Here is a 17,450-nt window from a genome sequence, read left to right as displayed (position 1 = left end):
CATACAGACTGAAAGTGAGGGGATGGAAAAAGATATTCCATGCAAATGGAAATCAAAAGAAAGCTGGAGTAGCTATACTCATATCAGATAAAATGGACTTTAAAATAAAGAATGTTACAAGAAACAAGGAAGGACACTACATAATGATCAAGGGATCAATCCAAGAAGAAGATATAACAATTATAAATATATATGCATCCAACATAGGAGCACCTCAATACATAAGGCAACTGCTAACAGCTATAAAAGAGGAAATCGACAGTAACACAATAATAGTGGGGGACTTTAACACTTCACTTACACCAATGGACAGATCATCCAAAATGAAAATAAATAAGGAAACAGAAGCTTTAAATGACACAATAGACCAGATAGATTTAATTGATATATATAGGACATTCCATCCAAAAACAGCAGATTACATGTTCTTCTCAAGTGCGCATGGAACATTCTCCAGGATAGATCACATCTTGGGTCACAAATCAAGCCTCAGTAAATTTAAGAAAATTGAAATCATATCAAGCATCTTTTCTGACCACAATGCTATGAGATTAGAAATGAATTACAGGGAAAAAAACGTAAAAAAGACAAACACATGGAGGCTAAACAATACGTTACTAAATAACCAAGAGATCACTGAAGAAATCAAAGAGGAAATCAAAAAATACCTAGAGACAAATGACAATGAAAACACGACGACCCAAAACCTATGGGATGCAGCAAAAGCAGTTCTAAGAGGGAATTTATAGCTATACAAGCCTACCTCAAGAAACAAGAAAAATCTCAAGTAAACAATCTAACCTTACACCTAAAGAAACTAGAGGAAGAAGAACAAACAAAACCCAAAGTTAGCAGAAGGAAAGAAATCATAAAGATCAGAGCAGAAATAAATGAAATAGAAACAAAGAAAACAATAGCGAAGATCAATAAAACTAAAAGCTGGTTCTTTGAGAAGATAAACAAAATTGATAAACCATTAGCCAGACTCATCAAGAAAAAGAGGGAGAGGACTCAAATCAATAAAATCAGAAATGAAAACGGAGAAGTTACAACAGACACTGCAGAAATACAAAGCATCCTAAGAGACTACTACAAGCAACTTTATGCCAATAAAATGGACAACCTGGAAGAAATGGACAAATTTTTAGAAAGGTATAACCTTCCAAGCCTGAACCAGGAAGAAATAGAAAATATGAACAGACCAATCACAAGTAATGAAATTGAAACTGTGATTAAAAATGTTCCAACAAACAAAAGTCCAGGACCAGACGGCTTCACAGGTGAATTCTATCAAACATTTAGAGAAGAGCTAACACCTATCCTTCTCAAACTCTTCCAAAAAATTGCAGAGGAAGGAACACTCCCAAACTCATTCTATGAGGCCACCATCACCCTGATACCAAAACCAGACAAAGATACTACAAAAAAAGAAAATTACAGACCAATATCACTGATGAATATAGATGCAAAAATCCTCAACAAAATACTAGCAAACAGAATCCAACAATACATTAAAAGGATCATACCCCACGATCAAGTGGGATTTATCCCAGGGATGCAAGGATTCTTCAATATACGCAAATCAATCAATGTGATACACCATATTAACAAACTGAAGAAGAAAAACCATATGATCGTCTCAATAGATGCAGAAAAAGCTTTTGACAAAATTCAACACCCATTTCTGATAAAAACTCTCCAGAAAGTGGGCATAGAGGGAACCTACCTCAACATAATAAAGGCCATATATGACAAACCCACAGCAAACATCATTCTCAATGGTGAAAAACTGAAAGCATTTCCTCTAAGATCAGGAACGAGACAAGGATGTCCACTCTCACCACTATTATTCAACATAGTTCTGGAAGTCCTAGCCACAGCAATCAGAGAAGAAAAAGAAATAAAAGGAATACAAATTGGAAAAGAAGAAGTAAAACTGTCACTGTTTGCGGATGACATGATACTATATATAGAGAATCCTAAAACTGCCACCAGAAAACTGCTAGAGCTAATTAATGAATAGGGTAAAGTTGCAGGATACAAAATTAATGCACAGAAATCTCTTGCATTCCTATACACGAATGATGAAAAATCTGAAAGAGAAATTATGGAAACACTTCTATTTACCATTGCAACAAAAAGAATAAAATACCTAGAAATAAACCTACCTAGGGAGACAAAAGACCTGTATGCAGAAAACTATAAGACACTGATGAAAGAAATTAAAGGTGATACCAACAGATGGAGAGATATACCATGTTCTTGGATTGGAAGAATCAACATTGTGAAAATGAGTATACTACCCAAAGCAATCTACAGATTCAATGCAATCCCTATCAAATTACCAATGGCATTTTTTACGGAGCTAGAACAAGTCATCTTAAAATTTGTATGGAGACACAAAAGACCCCGAATAGCCAAAGCAGTCTTGAGGCAAAAAAATGGAGCTGGAGGAATCAGACTCCCTGACTTCAGACTATACTACAAAGCTACAGTAATCAAGACAATATGGTACTGGCACAAAAACAGAAACATAGATCAATGGAACAAGATAGAAAGCCCAGAGATTAACCCACGCACCTATGGTCAACTAATCTATGACAAAGGAGGCAAAGATATACAATGGAGAAAAGACAGTCTCTTCAATAAGTGGTGCTGGGAAAACTGGACAGCTACATGTAAAAGAATGAAATTAGAATACTCCCTAACACCATACACAAAAATAAACTCAAAATGGATTAGAGACCTAAATATAAGACTGGACACTATAAAACTCTTAGAGGAAAACATAGGAAGAACACTCTTTGACATAAATCACAGCAAGATCTTTTTTGATCCACCTCCTAGAGTAATGGAAATAAAAACAAAAATAAACAAGTGGGACATAATGAAACTTCAAAGCTTTTGCACAGCAAAGGAAACCATAAACAAGACGAAAAGACAACCCTCAGAATGGGAGAAAATATTTGCAAATGAATCAACGGACAAAGGATTAATCTCCAAAATATATAAACAGCTCATTCAGCTCAATATTAAAGAAACAAACACCCCAATCCAAAAATGGGCAGAAGACCTAAATAGACATTTCTCCAAAGAAGACATACAGACGGCCACGAAGTACATGAAAAGATGCTCAACATCACTAATTATTAGAGAAATGCAAATCAAAACTACAATGAGGTATCACCTCACTCCTGTTAGAATGGGCATCATCAGAAAATCTACAAACAACAAATGCTGGAGAGGGTGTGGAGAAAAGGGAACCCTCTTGCACTGTTGGTGGGAATGTAAATTGATACAGCCACTATGGAGAACAATATGGAGGTTCCTTAAAAAACTAAAAATAGAATTACCATATGACCCAGCAATCCCACTACTGGGCATATACCCAGAGAAAACCGTAATTCAAAAAGACACATGCACCTGAATGTTCATTGCAGCACTATTTACAATAGCCAGGTCATGGAAGCAACCTAAATGCCCATCAACAGACGAATGGATAAAGAATTTGTGGGACATATATACAATAGAATATTACTCAGCCATAAAAAGGAACGAAATTGAGTCATTTGTTGAGACGTGGATGGATCTAGAGACTGTCATACAGAGTGAAGTAAGTCAGAAAGAGAAAAACAAATATCGTATATTAATGCATGTATGTGGAACCTAGAAAAATGGTACAGATGAGCCGGTTTGCAGGGCAGAAGTTGAGACACAGATGTAGAGAATGGACATATGGACACCAAGGGGGGAAAACTGCGGTGGGGTGGGGATGGTGGTGTGCTGAATTGGGCGATTGGGATTGACATGTATACAGTGATGTGTATAAAATTGATGCCGAATAAGAACCTGCAGTATAAAAAAACAAACAAACAAAACAACTAATACTAAACTTTCATTGGGTTATTTGTATGGAAATATGTTAATATAAATGTTTCAGACATCACATGAAATTTCTAAAAATCTTAAAAACAAAAACAAAACAAAACAAAACAAAACAAAACAAAACAAAAAAAAGAATCTGCCTGCCAATGCAGGGGACACGGGTTTGAGCCCTGGTCCGGGAAGATGCCACATGCCGCAGAGCAACTAAGCCCATGCACCACAACTACTGAAGCCTGCGCGCCTAGAGCCCGTGCTCTGCAACAAAAGAAGTCACCGCAATGAGAAGCCCATGCCCTCAACGAAGAGTAGCTCCCACTCGCCACAACTAGAGAAAGCCCACGCGCAGCAACAAAGACCCAACGCAGCCAAAAATAAATAAACAAATTATAATGTCCAATATTCAGCAAAAAAAAAAGAGATATTCAAATAAATAGTGAAGTATTAACCTACACTGAAGAAAAAAGGCAGTCAAATAAAATTGTCTCTGAGTGAACTTAGATACTGGATGTAGCAAAGGTGTCAACACAGCTATTATATGTATGTTCAAAGAAATAAAGGTAATCATATTTGAAGAACATGAAAAGTATAACAACAATACATGCATACATAGCAATTTTCAAGGAGGAATCAGACAGTATAAAAAAGAACCAAATGAAAATTCTGGAGTTGAAAAGTACTATAACTGAAATGAAAAATTCACCCCAGAGACTCAACAGCAGAAATAAGATGGCAGAAGAATCAATCAACTTGAAGGCATATTAATTGAAATCATACAGTCTAAAGAACAAAGAGAAAAAAGGAAGAAAAGTGAACAGGTCTCAGAAACTCACATAATGGGACTTCCCTGGTGGAGCAGTGGTTAAGAATCCACCTGCCAATGCAGGGGACATGGGTTCAAGCCCTGGTCCGGGAAGATCCCACATGATGCTGAGCAACTAAGCTCGTGTGCCACAACTACTGAGCCTGCGCTCTAGAGCCCACGAGCCACAACTACTGAGCCCACGCACCAAAGCCTGTTACTGAAGCCTGCGTGCCTAGAGTCCGTGCTCCGCAACAAGAGAAGCCACCACAATGAGAAGCCCACACACCTCAACGAAGAGTAGCCCCTGCTCGCCACAACTAGAGAAAGCCTGTGCACAGCAACGAAGACCCAGCGCAGCCAAAAATAAATAAATACATAAATTTAAAAAAAAAAAAGAAAGAAACTTGGGTAATGAAAATATGAAATTCAAAGAAACAATGGCTGAAAACTTCTCAAACTGATTTAAAAAAATCTACACAACCAAGAAGCTCAATCTACTCCAAGCAGGATAAATACAAAAAAGATCCACATCATTTTCAAACTATTAAAAGCCAAAAACAAAGAGAAAACTTTGAAAGCAGCAAGAGAAAAGCGATTCATTACATACAGGGGACTGTCAATACAATTAAGGGCTAACTTCTCATCTGACACAAGGGAGGACAGAAAGCAGTGAAATGACATTCAAATTGCTGAAAGAAAAAAGCTATCAGCCAAGAATTCTGTGTCTAGCAATGCTATCATTCAATAGTGAAGAAAAAAATATTTTCCAAATAAACAAAGCCCAAGAAAATTCATTGCTATTCACTCTACCTCACAAGAAACACATCATTTTCATACTGAAAGGAACTTATTCCAGAAATGGTAAATATACGGGTTAAAAACATATTTGTAGACTTTTTTCTTTTTTCAAATTGAAGAATAGTTGATTTACAATGTTGTGTTAGTTTCTGGTGTACAGCAAAGTGATTCAGTTACACATATATATTCTCTATCCATATTCTTTTCCATTATGGTTTATCACAGGATATTGAATATATTTCCTGGTGCTATACAGTAGGACCTTGTTGCTTATCTATTTTATATATAGTAGTTTGTATCTGCTAATCCCAAACTCCTAATTTATCCCTCCCGCACCCCCCTTTCCTCTTTGGTAACCATAAGCTTGTTTTCTATGTCTTTGAGTCTGTTTGTTTCGTAAATAAGTTCATTTGTGTCATATTTTAGATTCCACATATAAGTGATGTCATATGGTATTTGTCTTTCTCTTTCTGACTTACTTCACTTAGTATGATAATCTCTAGGTCCATCCATGTTGCCACAGATGACATTATTTCATTCACTTTTATGGCTGAGTAGTATTCCACTGTGTATATATACTACATCCTCTTTATCCATTCAACTGTCGATGGACATTTAAGTTGCTTCCATGTCTTGGCTATTGTAAATAGTGCTGCTATGAACATTGGGGTGCATGTATCTTTTCGAATTAGAGTTGTCTCTGGATATACGCCCAGGAGTGGGATTGCTGGATCATATGGTTACTCTAAGTTTTTTAAGGAACCTCCATACTATTCTCCATACTGGCTGCACCAATTTACATCCCCACCAACAGTGTTGGAGGGTTCCCTTTTTTCCACATCCTCTCCAGCATTTATTTGTAGACTTTTAAATGATGGCCATTCTGACTGGTGTGAGATGATACCTCACTGTAATTTTGATTTGCATTTCTCTAATAATTAGTGATGTTGATCATCTTTTTATGTGCCTTTTGGCCATCTGTATGTCTTCTTTGGAGAAATGTCTATTTAGGTCATCTGCCCATTTTTTGATTGGGTTGTTTGCTTTTTTGTCATTGAGTTGTATGAGTCATTTGTATATTTTGGAAATTAAGCCCTTGTCGGTTGTACCATTTGCAAATATTTTCTCCCAGTCCATAGGCTATCTCTTCATTTTGCTTACAGTTTCCTTTGCTGTGCAAAAGCTTATAAGTTTGACTAGGTCCCATTTGTTTATTTTTGCTTTTATTTTTATTGCCTCAGGAGACTGACCTAAGAAAACACTGGTACAATTTCTGTCAGAGAATGTTTTGCTATATTCTCTTCTAGGAGTTTTATGGTGTCATGTCTTATATTTAAGTCTTTAAGCCATTTTGAATTTATTTTTGTGTATGGTGTGAGGGTGTGTTCTAACTTCATTGATTTACATGCAGCTGTTCAGGTTTCCCAACACCAATTGCTGAAGAGACTGTTTTTTCTCCATTGTATATTTTTGTCTCCTTTGTCGAAGATTAACTGACCATAGGTGTGTGGGCTTATTTCTGGGCTCTCTATTCTGTTCCATTGATCCACATGTCTGTTTTTATACCAATATCACACTGTTTTGATTATTGTAGCTTTATAGTATTGTCTGAAGTCTCAGAGGGTTATGCCCCCAACTTTCTTCTTTTTCCTCAGGATTGCTTTGGCAATTCTGGGTCTTTTATGGTTCCATATAAATTTTAGGATTATTTGTTCTAGTTCTGTAAAAAATGTCATGGGTATTTTGATAGGGATTGTATTAAACCTGTAGACTACTTCCGGTAGTATGGCTATTTTAACAATATTAATTTTTCCAATCCAAGAGCATGGGATAGTTTTCCATTTCTTTGAATCATCTTCAATTTCCTTTATCAATGTTTTATAATTCTCAGCATATAAATCTTTTACCTCCTTCGTCAGGTTTTATTCCTAAGTATTTTTTTTTTTTGCTGCAATTTTAAAAGGGATTGTTTTTTTATTTTCCCTTTTTGATATTTCATTGTTAGTGTAAAGAAATGCAACAGATTTATGTATGTTAATCTTGTATCCTGCTATGTTGCTGAATTCGTTTATCAGTTTCTAGTAGTTTCTGTGTGGAGTCTTTAAGGGTTTTCTATATATAGTATCATGTCATATGCATATAATGACAATTTTACCACTTCTCTTCCAATTTGGATACCTTTTATTTCTTTTTCTTGTCTGATTGCTGTGGCTAGGACTTCCAATACTATGTTGAATAGAAGTGGTGAGAATGGGCATCATTGTCTTGCTCCAGATTTTAGTGGGAAGGCTTTCAAGCTTTTCACCGTTGCGTGTTATGCTGGCTGTGGGTTTTTCATAAATAGTTTTTATTATGTTGAGATATGTTCCTTCAATACCCGTTTTGGTAAGAGTTTTTATCATGAATGGATGTTGCATTTTATCAAATGCTTTTTCTGCATCTATTGAGATGATCATGTGGTTTTTGTCTTTTCTTTTGTTGATGTTGTCAGCATCACATTGATTTGCATAAATATATCTTTTTTAATATTCTCTTAACTTCTTTAAAAGACATAAAATCGTACAAAACAGTGATCATTTCACTATATTAATGAGTTTAAAACACATATAAAAATATTTATGTAACACAGGGGCTTCCCTGGTGGCGCAGTGGTTGGGAGTCCACCTGCCAATGTAGGGGACACGGGTTCGAGCCCTGGTGCAGGAAGATCCCACATGCCATGGAGCAGCTGGGCCTGTGTGCCACAACTGCTGAGCCGGCACTCGAGAGCCTGCGAGCCACAACTACTGAAGCCTGTGCTCCTGGAGTCCATGCTCTGCAACAGTAGAAGCCATTGCAATGAGAAGCCCACGCACCTCAACAAAGAGTTGCCCCCGCTCACCGCAACTGGAGAAAGCCCGCGCACAGCAACGAAGACCCAATGCAGCCAAAAATAAATAAATAAATAAAATAAATTTATAAAAAATAAATATATACATATTTATGTAACACAAAAGAAGGCAGTCAAGGAGCAAAAGAATCCCCACCCAAATAACCTTATGTGATCTAAAGAATTCCTTTTCAATATTTAAACTTTAGCAAAGAAATGATTAACAGTTTTGACTAGAGAATCAAACAGAAATTACTATGATATTATTAAAATGTATTATCCAGGTTTGATGAAATTTTAAAAGTCAGGACACATATATAAAATGACCAAAAAAAAAAACCCCAAAATGAAATAAAACAGAAAACAGTTGATCCTTGAACATGGGTTTGAACCGCACAGGTCAACTTATATGCACATTTTTTTTTTCAGCAAATGCATACTACAGTACTACATAATCCATGGTTGGTTGAATTCATGATTCATAACCACGGATATGGAGGGCTGACAGTAAACTTATCCTGGGATTTTCAAACACATTGGGGATCAGCACCCATAACCCTTATGTTGTTCAAGGGTCAACTGTAATTATGTTTCCAAAATGTCAGGGTTTATAGCAATCATTCTTTATATTCATTTATAGTCATTCCAACATCTCAACCTCTGAAAGCAAGCAAGAGAGACACAGAGCTGAATGGGAACTTACTTTGTAAATTAATGTGGACCCTGATAAAGCCAGACTCTCCTTGCCTCAAAAGCAAATGGAGAATTCACTGTTCAGTATTTGCACATGTTCAATAAATATTTTAACTTTGCAGAGATGATTTCTGCATAATTCAGACCAGAATGGAATTTGGCCAGGTGTCTCAAATCTCTCAATCTAAATTTTAGATCTAGAAGACCTTATGATTTGTACAGAAAAAGTAATTATAGCCTTGAACAAAAGAGTCCTATTACCTGAATTTCTTCAATTATTGATTTGAACTGGGGAATACGCTCTGTCATGTTTTTAACCAATTCCATTGCGTTATCAAATCCCTTCACATATTCTCCATACATCTTAAGGAATGGGGCCAATTTCTGAAGGATGTCACCAATTCTAGGGGTAGTTTCCCTGTATAAAACATAGAAACAAGTTGTTAAGATTTCTTATAGAATGAGTGAATTAAGAGGACTCCAAATGAAGTAATCACTTTCTACACATACCCTGAGCTTTGTCAGATCCACTTTGCTATGAGATTGGTAGAGAGCGAAAAAGCACCTTTTTACAGGGAGTTTAGGAATGACACAGTAAAGAGAGATGCTTTACTCTTGGAATTCTTGAAGCTCCAGGTTACCCTTAATATCTTGTCTCCACTAATCAAACTATAGTTTGGAAAGGAGAGATGAAACCTTTTTCAACTAAAGACAAAAATGTACCACAAGGTCTTTCAGTGATCTTTAACATAAAATCTTTGCGTAAATGTTTGTTTACAGCTCTGTGTAGCATTATTATTTCAATTTAACAGCTGAATAACACAGCTTCTAGTATGACTGCCTTAGATATATTATTTGTTATCTATGCCTCTTACCATTCTTGCATTCTTTTCTCCAGCTCTGGCAATAGGAATTTACTATGGAAGGCATTTATTGATGAAATATTAGAAAAGATTTTATTCACCATCTCTGCTGGAAATGAGCCTCGATTTGCTTCTTCCAGTAGTTTGCAATAAAATACCTGAATAAGAGAATTAATGCAAACATTACTTCAAATTTATTGGTCAACCATCTAGCACTGTGCTAAGGCACATAGTGGGCTCTTAGTAACTTTCTGTTGAATAAATGGAAAAGTTCGTGATTCAAGACATCAATCATTTTTGAAATGTAGGAGTTAGTATATGCTTTAAGAAGAACCAGGAATTAGAATTAGGAAGCTTTGACTCTAACCTAGGCTATGCCTCTATGTGGGATGTTAATCTTTTCTGTTCCAGAGAATTTCCAGTTGAGGGTAACAGGATTTACCCTTCCTATCCATAGGCAGAGTTAAAAGATGGAAAACTATATAGATGCATAATAATTGTGGTATTTTCCACTCCTCCTTATATTTTGAATGACTTCTATGGCACATATTACATATTGCCCTTTATTATAATTTGTTAGCATGTATCTCATTTTCCCTATTAAAACTGTACACTCCTTGGGGAGGTAGAACATTGTGATTTACTTCTCACAGTAGGAAAGGTGCTTAAAAAACATGTGGTCAATGCATGAACAAAAGAGTATTTCAGTTCTCACATGTTTCCCTGCTTTAGTAAATAATAATGCATGGTAACTTAAAACTCAGAAATGAGGATAAAAAGATCTTCTCTTGTACATAATAACAAGTATCTTAAAGACAGTAAAAAAAAGTTTTGCAGTCTTAGCTTTACTCCAGTAGGGCTACTATACCTCTTAATTGCCATTCTGTTAAATGTAGGCAGAAGGAGGTCTGTTCTTTCATAATGTCCAGATGGTTGTTTATTTTCTAAATTCACCTCCATTGCATTTTCTTGGGAGGCAAAAAGAATACAAAATTATGTCCTTAGAGACTCCAATAGGTTATTTTAGTAATTAAGACTAAATTCTAAAAGGTCAGCAACAGTAGCTGACAAGATAATATGGCTGAAAAAAGAAAAGAAAGAAAAAAAAAAAGTGCAATGAGGAAAAAACACATTTCCACTAGGGGAATACCTAAAAGTTTCAGGTCTGTAATCGCCATGAGGAGAAACATTGTTTCAAAGGCACAAACCAACATGAATTGATTGACTTATGGTGAAATTCTTAGGAAAGTGAGTATGTGAGTCACAAACACATTGTCTCAGAGAACACAAGTCTTAATCCCGCCCCTTAAGGCTCACCCTAACAGGCATGTAGTCTACTCTAGGAACTGATAAAGAGGTGTGCCAAGGATGGCCTGCTCCCACGAAGTTCCATTTTTCCAACTGCAATAGCGGGACCTCTTCTTGCAACTAATTTACTCAAAGTTGGCAACTTTATCTTTTAATAAGAGGAGTCTGTATTAGCAGACAATCTACCAATTATCTTGATCTTTTATCACTGAAACAGGATTAAGAGGCCATCGTGTTTAACAGTTATTCTTAATGATGCATTTTAAAACTTTCTTTGCAAATGTATATTTGAGATGATTCACAAGCATCTACCATGATGAAAGTACAAAATGTTATTCACATATTCAACAAATATTTACACCTGGCACTGTTTTTAACGTTTTATGCAAGGCCGAACAAGTGAACTCTCAAAATTCCTTCTGGCCCTATGACTGCAGCAATTCAGATCATTCACAAGGGCTGAACAGCAAGTGAGACAAGAATCAGTGATGTATTCATGTCAACAGCAGAATCTCCTATTTACTAACACGGCCTTCAGGATCACAATAAGTGGGCAAGAAACAGAGTAGTGTTTAGGATTGAAAGACACAGATAAAGGCATTTTGCGACTCATACAGAGAGTCCTTCAATCTGTTTTTTATGAATTATGAAACCTTTATACCTAATGAATTCACTGACAGAGCTGAAAATGTTAGAGAGCTCCTTGAGGAAGTAGCTTTCACTTGCCAAAAATGGCTAGGTCCTTCTTGCAGTTTCTAAAACACTTAAATTACTAAGTTAAAATGATGTATAATGCTAAAAAATAAAATACTGAAAGGGAAAATATTACCTGATCTAAGAGGTCAAGTCGGCTGACGTAAGCTCTTTCTGTAAGCAAAAGTTCATTGGCTATTTTGTGAAGTTTTTGCTCATTAGTCTCCTGAAAACAGAACAGATATTCACATATTAGGAAATAAAGCTTGGACAGTATTTCTCAAGTAATAAATATTATCAAATGGTTTCATCAAGGACTCCCCTGGTGGCGCAGTGGTTAAGAATCCAACTGCCAGTGCAGGGGACATGGGTTCGAGCCCTGGTCCGGGAAGATCCCACATGCCGCGGAGCAACTAAGCCCATGTGCCACAACTACTGAGCCTGCGCTCTAGAGCCCGCAAGCCACAACTACGGAGCCTGTGTGTCACAACTATTGAAGCCCATGCACCTAGAGCCTGTGCTCTGAAACAAAAGAAGCCACCACAATGAGAAGCCCGGGCACCGCAATGAAGAGTAGCCCTCGCTCACCACAACTAGAGAAAGCCCGCTTGTAGCAACGAAGACCCAATGCAGCCAAAAACAAACAAACAAATAAATAAATAAATAAAATTTTTGAAAAATTGATTTAAAAAAAATGGTTTCATCAAAAGTTTTCTTAAGCTTCTCAGGTACCCAATTCCTTTCAGTCATCAAGGAACATCCAACCAGAAATGAAAATTAGAAATCAGCTAGATTTAATCTATGATAACTTCTTTGATCTCTGTATCAACACTATCTTCCACCTTTTCCTTGAAACATCTTTTATCTTTTTTACTTCCCAGACACTTTACTTTCCTCATTTTCCCCCTACCTCTCTCAGGCTACTCTTTGGACATGTTTTTATCATTCTCTCAAAGATCTTGTTTAATTATTAGCTCTATGCACAGAACTTTTTACCTTAAAAAAAACTTTATTATGGAAAAATTTCTATCATATATAAAAGTAGACAAAATAGCAAAACAAACCCCCATGTGTCCATCACCAAGATCCAACATCAACTCATTGTTAATCTTCTTTCACCTATGCTCGCACCCACCTCCATCTATATTATTTTTAATTAAATCTAGACTTTAATATTTCTTCAGTTTATATTTACTTAACTCTTAAATATCTTTGTATAACCTTGCTAGTGCCATGAGGATAGGAACATTTTTTCCTTGTTAACTGCTCCATCTCTTCTATCTACTGCAGTGCTTCAATAAAACACTGGCACTCAATAAAATATCACTGAATGAATGAATGAGAAGCAGTCTCACATGACTAACTATTGCTGGACATTTATTACCACTTTGACATGTTGTCAATCTAAGACCAAACTCATCGTTTCTGTAAAATCTCCATCCTACCGTCACCCTCCAACCTTACCATCCTAGCAATGGTTCCATCCCTTTCCAGTTAGCTGACTTAAATTACTTTAAGCTTAATTCCCTACCACAAAATCCAGTCAGCCACCAACTCCTATTCATGGCATTTTGTCTTTAGCATCCATCTTTTACGCTCTGATCACTGCCACCCTGTTTTGCTCATACCTTATCTCAAGCCCAGGCCAATCAATAGTTGCCCAATTAACTGATTCCGTTATTTGTTTTGGCTCTAACCCACCTTGAATACTATCGTATGAGGAATTTTTCTAAAACTCTGCTCTGGGGATGTCCCTGGTGGCACAGCAGTGGTTAAGAATCCGCCTGCCAGTGCAGGGGACACAGGGCCGATCCCTGGTCCAGGAAGAAACCACGTGCTGCGGAGCAACTAAGCCTGTGCACCACAACTACTGAGCCTGCGCTCTAGAGCCCCCAAGCCACAACTACTGAAGCAAGCATGCCTAGAGCCTGTGCTCTGTAACGAAGAGTAGCCCCTGCTCGCCACAACTAGAGAAAGCCTGCGCACAGCAACGAAGACCCAACGCAGCCAAAAAATAAATAAATAAAATTTAAAAACAAAACAAAACAAAAACTCTGCTCTGCTCACCTAATCCTAATTCCCATAGGAAAAACCAAAATTCTTCAATAGTCCTCTTCTCACTGACAGGATAAAATCCAGACTCTGCGTACCATCCAGAGTTGTTTCTACCTAGTTACTTTGCTGAAATAATTTTCTCATTCTAGGAGAGTATGAAATACAATAAGAGTTTAGTAAAAACTTTAGTACCAAAGCAGAGCAAAGCGTACTTTAAACCAGTGTCTGATTTGTGTAAATGCTACATTTTAAACTATGTATAAAATGCTATTAAGTTGTATAAATGCTTCATTGTGTTAAAAACATATGACATCTACTTTATGCTTTATATGCAATATATGTTCTGACGTGGTAAGTTACCATGTTGCTTCTTACAGAACTGAGGTATTTTTATGTGAAGTCTTTAGGGTAAGGTAACATAATACGTTTAAATAATTTGTGGTCTCAGAAACACTGAAATAAGAACTGTGTAGTAATCGAGACTTCCCTGGTGGTCCAGGGGTTAAGACTCCTGGATCTCATCGCAGAGGGCCCAGGTTTGATCCCTGGTTAGGGAACTAGATCCTGCATGCCACAATTAAGAGCCCACATGCTGCAACTAAAAGATCCCGCATGCAGCAACGAAGATCCCGCGTGCCACAACTAAGACCCGGCGCAGCCAAATAAATATTAAAAAAAAAACTATGTAGTAGTCAAATTCCATAATTAGTCAAAGTTTTGGTTTAACTTAAACTCAGAGTGAAGTACTAGCATTGTTGCTTGCCTACCTGGCATCCCTTCCCCGCTATCTCTTAATGGTATCCAGATTTGGTTAGTGTGTCTACCCCACTACTATGTCGCCTTTCCTTTGGGGAAACTGACCTTGTCCACAGATCAAAAGGGGAGCCCTGAATGGTGTCACAATCAGGAGTATACAGCGATAGGTTCAGGGGCCAATGAGACACGAGGGAATATGCACTGGAAGCTTTGGAAAAGGAGGCTCCCTGCTCTTAAGGAAGAACCATGGAAAAAGAGATCTCTCTTTGCTGCTCCATGTAAATGAGGGTACATGTAGTCTTGAGTGCTATAAGCAGCCATCCCATAACCACAGAGATGAAGCCAATAAACTTCTTTATTGTTTAAGCCAGGTCGAGTAATACTGGTGTTATTTGTAGCATCCTGATTAATACAAAAAAACTTAAATACTAAGAAACATATGCAGTATATTCCATGAAACTGATAAACTTTCAAGAAATTTTTAGACAATCACTATTTATAGAGAAGAAAGTAAAATACTTAATGAACTAAAAATGTGACTTTCAAAGATGTAATTAAGTGTAATAAGTAAATACATAAGAACTCTATCAACATTTCAGAAAAAGTTCTACACACTCACAGGAAATACTGACCTGCACCAACACTACAGCCATTTGTTTTGGTTTTTTAAGCCAGATTTACTGAGATGAAATTTACTGAGGTGAATTAGTAAAATTCACCCTTTTGGTGAATAGTTCTAGGAGTTTTGACAAATGGTTACAATCATGTCACCACCACCACCACAATCAAGATACAGAACATTTCTATCGAAACTTTTCTTAGGTCTCTGCAGTCAACCCCACTCCTCTTCCACCACCAGCTCCTAGTAATTGTTGATCTGGCTTGTTCCAGAATGTCATGTAAATGGAATCACACAGTATGTGCCTTTTGAGTCTTGCTTTATCAAAATGCATTTGAGATACATCCAAGTTGTTATTAGTATTAGTAGTTCATTCTTTTCAAGCCCTTCATTTTATTCTAATAGTGGAGATATCTTCTTGACCCACTATACTTTTTTGTATTTTCTAATTCTAGTTCTAGCTAATATCTTTAAAGAAAACAATCCAGCAGAATTTGTGCCATGATAAAATAATACATCTTTTGTAAGTCAGAGAATTCATTAAACAAGTCATAATGTCTATTATTGCTATGCAATGAAGTCACCCCTGAGGTCTTCCATATCCTACGAGATCTTAAATAGGAAGCTTCTAAGAAACAATCTTTTTGCTGACCGCAAATTATACTTTAGCTGAACGTGGCAAATTGTGGGTATCCTGGTCGTATTTTGCAAAATCCAAGGGTATGCCAGCAGTTATTAGTAAAAGCTATATTCTTTCCACACAGATGGTCTTCTAACATTAGGTCCCTGACCTTGCAAAAGCCAACACAAAGTAAACTTGCTGACATATGGTTTAATCACTCACATATAAGGTTTGTGAAAAGTTACTAGGGATTTTGTGGTGGAAGTGACGACATCACAGGCTCATGGAGCCTTTCTTTAGGTTAATCACAACAATAATAGCATCACCACAATAAGAACAGCTAACTATTAGTCACTCATTGCTTGTTATATGCCAGACTGTTACAAGTATTTTACACAGATTGACTGGTCCTTACAACAAGTCTATAAAATGGGTGCCATTATTATTCCTATTTTATAGGTAGTATACACACACAACAAAACAAAATTCCAGAGCTTAAAAAAAAAAAAATCCAAGGCTCAAAGAGGCCAGGAAACTTGCCCAAGGTCACACAGAACCCAAATGAATCAGATTTTATTCACATAAGAGAGTATGTGATTTTTGAGTAACTCTTCAGTAAATATTTGGCTCTCACTCTAACCCTTCTTTGCAACAAAAAACAAGACTGTATTAAGTGCCTACAAGTGAACAGACTAACAAAATACTATCCACTTAAAAATGGAATGTGCATTTTAATTTATATACTGATTATTTTTCCAATATAAATTTTATTTAAAGCAGACTTTTTAGCATTTAGTAATAATTATCAGGTATAAAAAATTCAGTCATATTTGATGTAATAATATGATGGCTTCCAAATTTTAAAAAATTAGTTTAGTTTCTGAAACTTACCTATAAGTACATTTAGGGAGAAATATATGATCTCTCTGCATGTACAGGGCTCAATTACTCTATCAGACTTATGCTTAAATAATGCACAAAGTAGTTTTAAAGCTGCTGGTACATTGGGGCTGTAGCCTGATATTTGTTTAAATACCACTTTACTAAGAAGTCATTTATTTTTGTGATTCTTTGGAAAACAATAATGGTTACACAATACTGATTTGATGAGTAATCCCATTTGATTCTTTTGGAGCTGAATACACAGGCTTGACTTTTCAAAATAATTATAAATATGCTATGTAAAAAGTATCTTACTTTTGATATTCGTCTATAAAATAAAGGGATTGGTTTCCTTTCTTTTTTTACTTGCAAATATATACTATATTGAAAGCTGATTCTCAGAGTATTGCCTCAAACAAAAATACACTAGAGTATACCTAAACTATCAGAACTGAAAAAGTAAGATACACTCCTCTTACACTAATAGACTATACAATTTATTTTCCCCTGCTCCTCTCTGCTCAATGCATTCCTAGGCTATTACTGTGTACCTTTACACCTCTGAGAATCTTTTCGTAGAGATCTGCTCCATTTTCACTTGGGTT

At 36.4% G+C, this 17,450-nt stretch overlaps 1 protein-coding gene across 2 annotated transcripts in view; it reads right to left on the bottom strand.

The window, feature by feature from the left end:
• The window catches only part of FGD4 (FYVE, RhoGEF and PH domain containing 4), a 214,824-nt gene that overhangs the window by 32,487 nt on the left and 164,887 nt on the right, over window positions 1–17,450 (bottom strand). For both annotated transcript variants that reach the window (XM_059935621.1, XM_059935620.1), the window contains exons 5-7: window positions 12,048–12,137; window positions 9,923–10,068; window positions 9,309–9,465 (exon numbers count right to left, since the gene is read on the bottom strand). In XM_059935621.1, the coding sequence (XP_059791604.1) occupies window positions 9,309–9,465; window positions 9,923–10,068; window positions 12,048–12,137 (393 nt within the window). The remainder of the gene's footprint in view (window positions 1–9,308; window positions 9,466–9,922; window positions 10,069–12,047; window positions 12,138–17,450) is intronic.

This window comes from Balaenoptera ricei, chromosome 10 (genome assembly GCF_028023285.1).
Source record: "Balaenoptera ricei isolate mBalRic1 chromosome 10, mBalRic1.hap2, whole genome shotgun sequence".
In the NCBI taxonomy this organism is placed as follows: Eukaryota; Metazoa; Chordata; class Mammalia; order Artiodactyla; family Balaenopteridae; genus Balaenoptera; species Balaenoptera ricei.
The sequence above is the reverse complement of the archived record's forward strand: the minus strand, read 5'-3'. Positions and strand labels throughout refer to the sequence as shown.